This window comes from Oratosquilla oratoria, chromosome 8 (genome assembly GCF_046742065.1).
Source record: "Oratosquilla oratoria isolate Oo_2021 chromosome 8, ASM4674206v1, whole genome shotgun sequence".
Lineage (NCBI taxonomy): Eukaryota > Metazoa > Arthropoda > Malacostraca > Stomatopoda > Squillidae > Oratosquilla > Oratosquilla oratoria.
In genome coordinates, this window is record NC_134784.1 from 50,560,717 (window position 1) to 50,563,396 (window position 2,680).

The 2,680-nt window shown below is 37.3% G+C and overlaps 1 protein-coding gene across 1 annotated transcript; it reads left to right on the forward strand.

The window, feature by feature from the left end:
* The first annotated feature begins 310 nt into the window (after positions 1 to 310).
* Positions 311 to 1,054, forward strand: LOC143027379 (uncharacterized). Its single transcript, XM_076188662.1, has 2 exons — positions 311 to 459; positions 680 to 1,054. The coding sequence occupies exon 2, from the start codon at positions 680 to 682 to the stop codon at positions 1,052 to 1,054; it is 375 nt and encodes a 124-aa protein (XP_076044777.1). The 5' UTR covers positions 311 to 459.
* The last annotated feature ends 1,626 nt before the right edge of the window (positions 1,055 to 2,680 follow it).

Sequence of the window (2,680 nt, forward strand, 5' to 3'; positions counted from 1 at the left end):
AATGTTTTTGCAACAACCTCATGTTAAAACTATGTTTCACTGATGCATACAAAAGCATTTAGTTGGGTTCCAATTTCGGGGATAAATTGAGCCACAAATAAGCCAACATTTCATCTTCAATACAGAGTACTACTCTATCGACACCGATATTATAGGTGTTGTTACATGTTTCTAAGACGCTGATTTACCATGTACATTATATATCAGGTAATTATTATTAGTACCCAGCAAGCCAGCAATGTTATAAAATGTCTGTCCTCAAATGAGGACACTGGGACAATATAATAGAAGCATGTGCTACTACAGGTCACAACAGGACAACGATAAAAGAACCTGCGACTCCCTCTGATTATTCATGTTACAACATGCCATGGATGACGGTGCCTGCTACACCCACTAATACGTCATTTGTGCTCGGATCGTCGTAGGCAACACATCTGACTGAATACTGCTTCAAAGGTTGGTGCATTATAATAGTGCAACTATAGTAGTTATGTAGTTACTGTATAATAGTAGTGTCAATGTGCGAGGGATCTGTTTCCCCTCACATGGCCAATACAGGCCAAAATTTAAGAATAAAAATATATATATATATAGAATAAATGTTAATTTTTTTGTTTTATTTTATTATAATTATTCTCTTTTATAAACTTATGTATATTATTCTGTTTCATCACAGATGGCGAAGAGACAACGTTCTGTACTCACACTTGAGAGAGCCCTTGAATTATTGTTTGATGAGGATGAAGAGGAAGATACAGCTGAAAGAGCTGATGTGATTATTGTACCACCGGATGTAGATGAACTGACTGACGAGGAGGATATAGCTGAAGATGAAATGGGTGAGATATCTGTTCAAGATGTGCCTGGTACCTTAGAAGTTCATGTGGATAGAGCGCAGATAGAAGAACATGCTGAAAAGAAAGCTAAAGCCGCTACATCCAGAAAAAACACAAATTTTGTGACTCTGAGCCCGTATGGAAACACAAAACTCCTGAATACAGGAAGGTCAAAGGGCGTTCCGAACATCACAGGGATTGTTTGCAGAAAATGAAAGATAATCTAGATACTTTTTCACCTCTGGAACTGTTTGAGAAACTTATGGCTCCCGGCATCTATGAGCACATTGTCAAAGAGATAGTTCGCTATGCAAGTTCATGTAAAAATATGTGTGATTTTACATTCAGTGTTGATGAGTTGAAAACATTCATTGGAATATTACTATTTTCTGGATATCACAAAGTTCCTTCTGAGAGAGATAACTGGTCAAGTGAGGAAGATCTCAGCTTGTGAAAAGTTATACATTTTTGCAATAATGAAGATGCCAAGGACAATACACATGACAAAGGGTTCAAAATTAGGTCTCTATTGTCACTAGCCAAAGAGTCATTTCAGCAGTTTGGCATATTTGAGGAATTTATATCTCTAGATGAAATGATGAAGTACTATGGACGTAATTCATTGAAGCAGTTTATGAGAGGTAAACCCATCAGATTTGGATACAAATTCTGGGCTGTATGTGGAGCCTCAGGTTACTACTATAATTTTGACTTGTATTGTGGCAAGAGTTCTAGGAATGATGATAATGATGGCCTGCTACTCGGAACAAAGGTTGTTTTGAGAATGTTAGAGGCAGTGAAAGTACCAAATTCTCATTCTGTTTTCTTTGACAACTTTTTCACTGGGTATGATTTGTTAGTTCGTCTTAGGAATCTCGGTTATCAGGCCACAGACACAGTCAGGGAAAGCAGAATGAGCAAATGTCCTTTACGGCCAACAAATATAATGAAAAAAGAGAAACGAGGCACCTATGATTATATGTTTGACACAAATGAAGAAATTCTTTTTGTCAGGTGGTCTGACAACAAGTGTGTGTGTGTTGGAACAAATTATGATACCATTGAACCTGTCAAAAAGGTTAAGAGATGGCAAAGTGATATCAAAGCAAAAGGTGATGTTCCTCAGCCAAATGTTCTGAACAACTACAATGCTTATATGGGAGGTGTAGATCACCATGACTGCTTGACTGGGAAATACGCAACTTCTCTACGGGGAAAGAAGTGGTATTGGCCGCTCTTCACATGTGTAGTAGACATGGTGATTGTAAATGCGTGGATCATCCATAAATTCCTACATCAAGGAAAGGAACACCTTGACTTAGTAAGCTTCAAAAGAGAAGTATGTGTGCCTTATTTGAAGTTGGGAGATGCAGGCAGAAAACTGGGGAGAAAAAGTAACGCACCAAGCCCATCTACGAAACTCGCTGTTGTTCGGTATGACGGAAAGGACCATGTTGTTGCAAAACGGGAACAACAAAGACGGTGCCAAAGGAAACATTGCTCCAAGAAACCAAGAACATATTGTGCTAAATGCAATGTAACACTCTGTATAGAATGTTTTGCCCCTTATCACAAAAAGTGAATGCAAAATGACATATTGGCTTTCATGATTCAGTTTATTTGTATTGGGTTACTTTATATCATGTCTTTTTAGAATATCAGATTTATTTTTGCAAGTTTTCAGCATCAAACACATAAAAAGAGAAGAATATGTTTTTCTTTATAGTATCCTATGCTAACAGATTATCACTATACAAAGCTATTATATTATCCCAGTGTCCTCATTTGAGGACAGCTTCTTATAAGCTTACTGCAGGAAATAAAGCATTAAGACCACTATA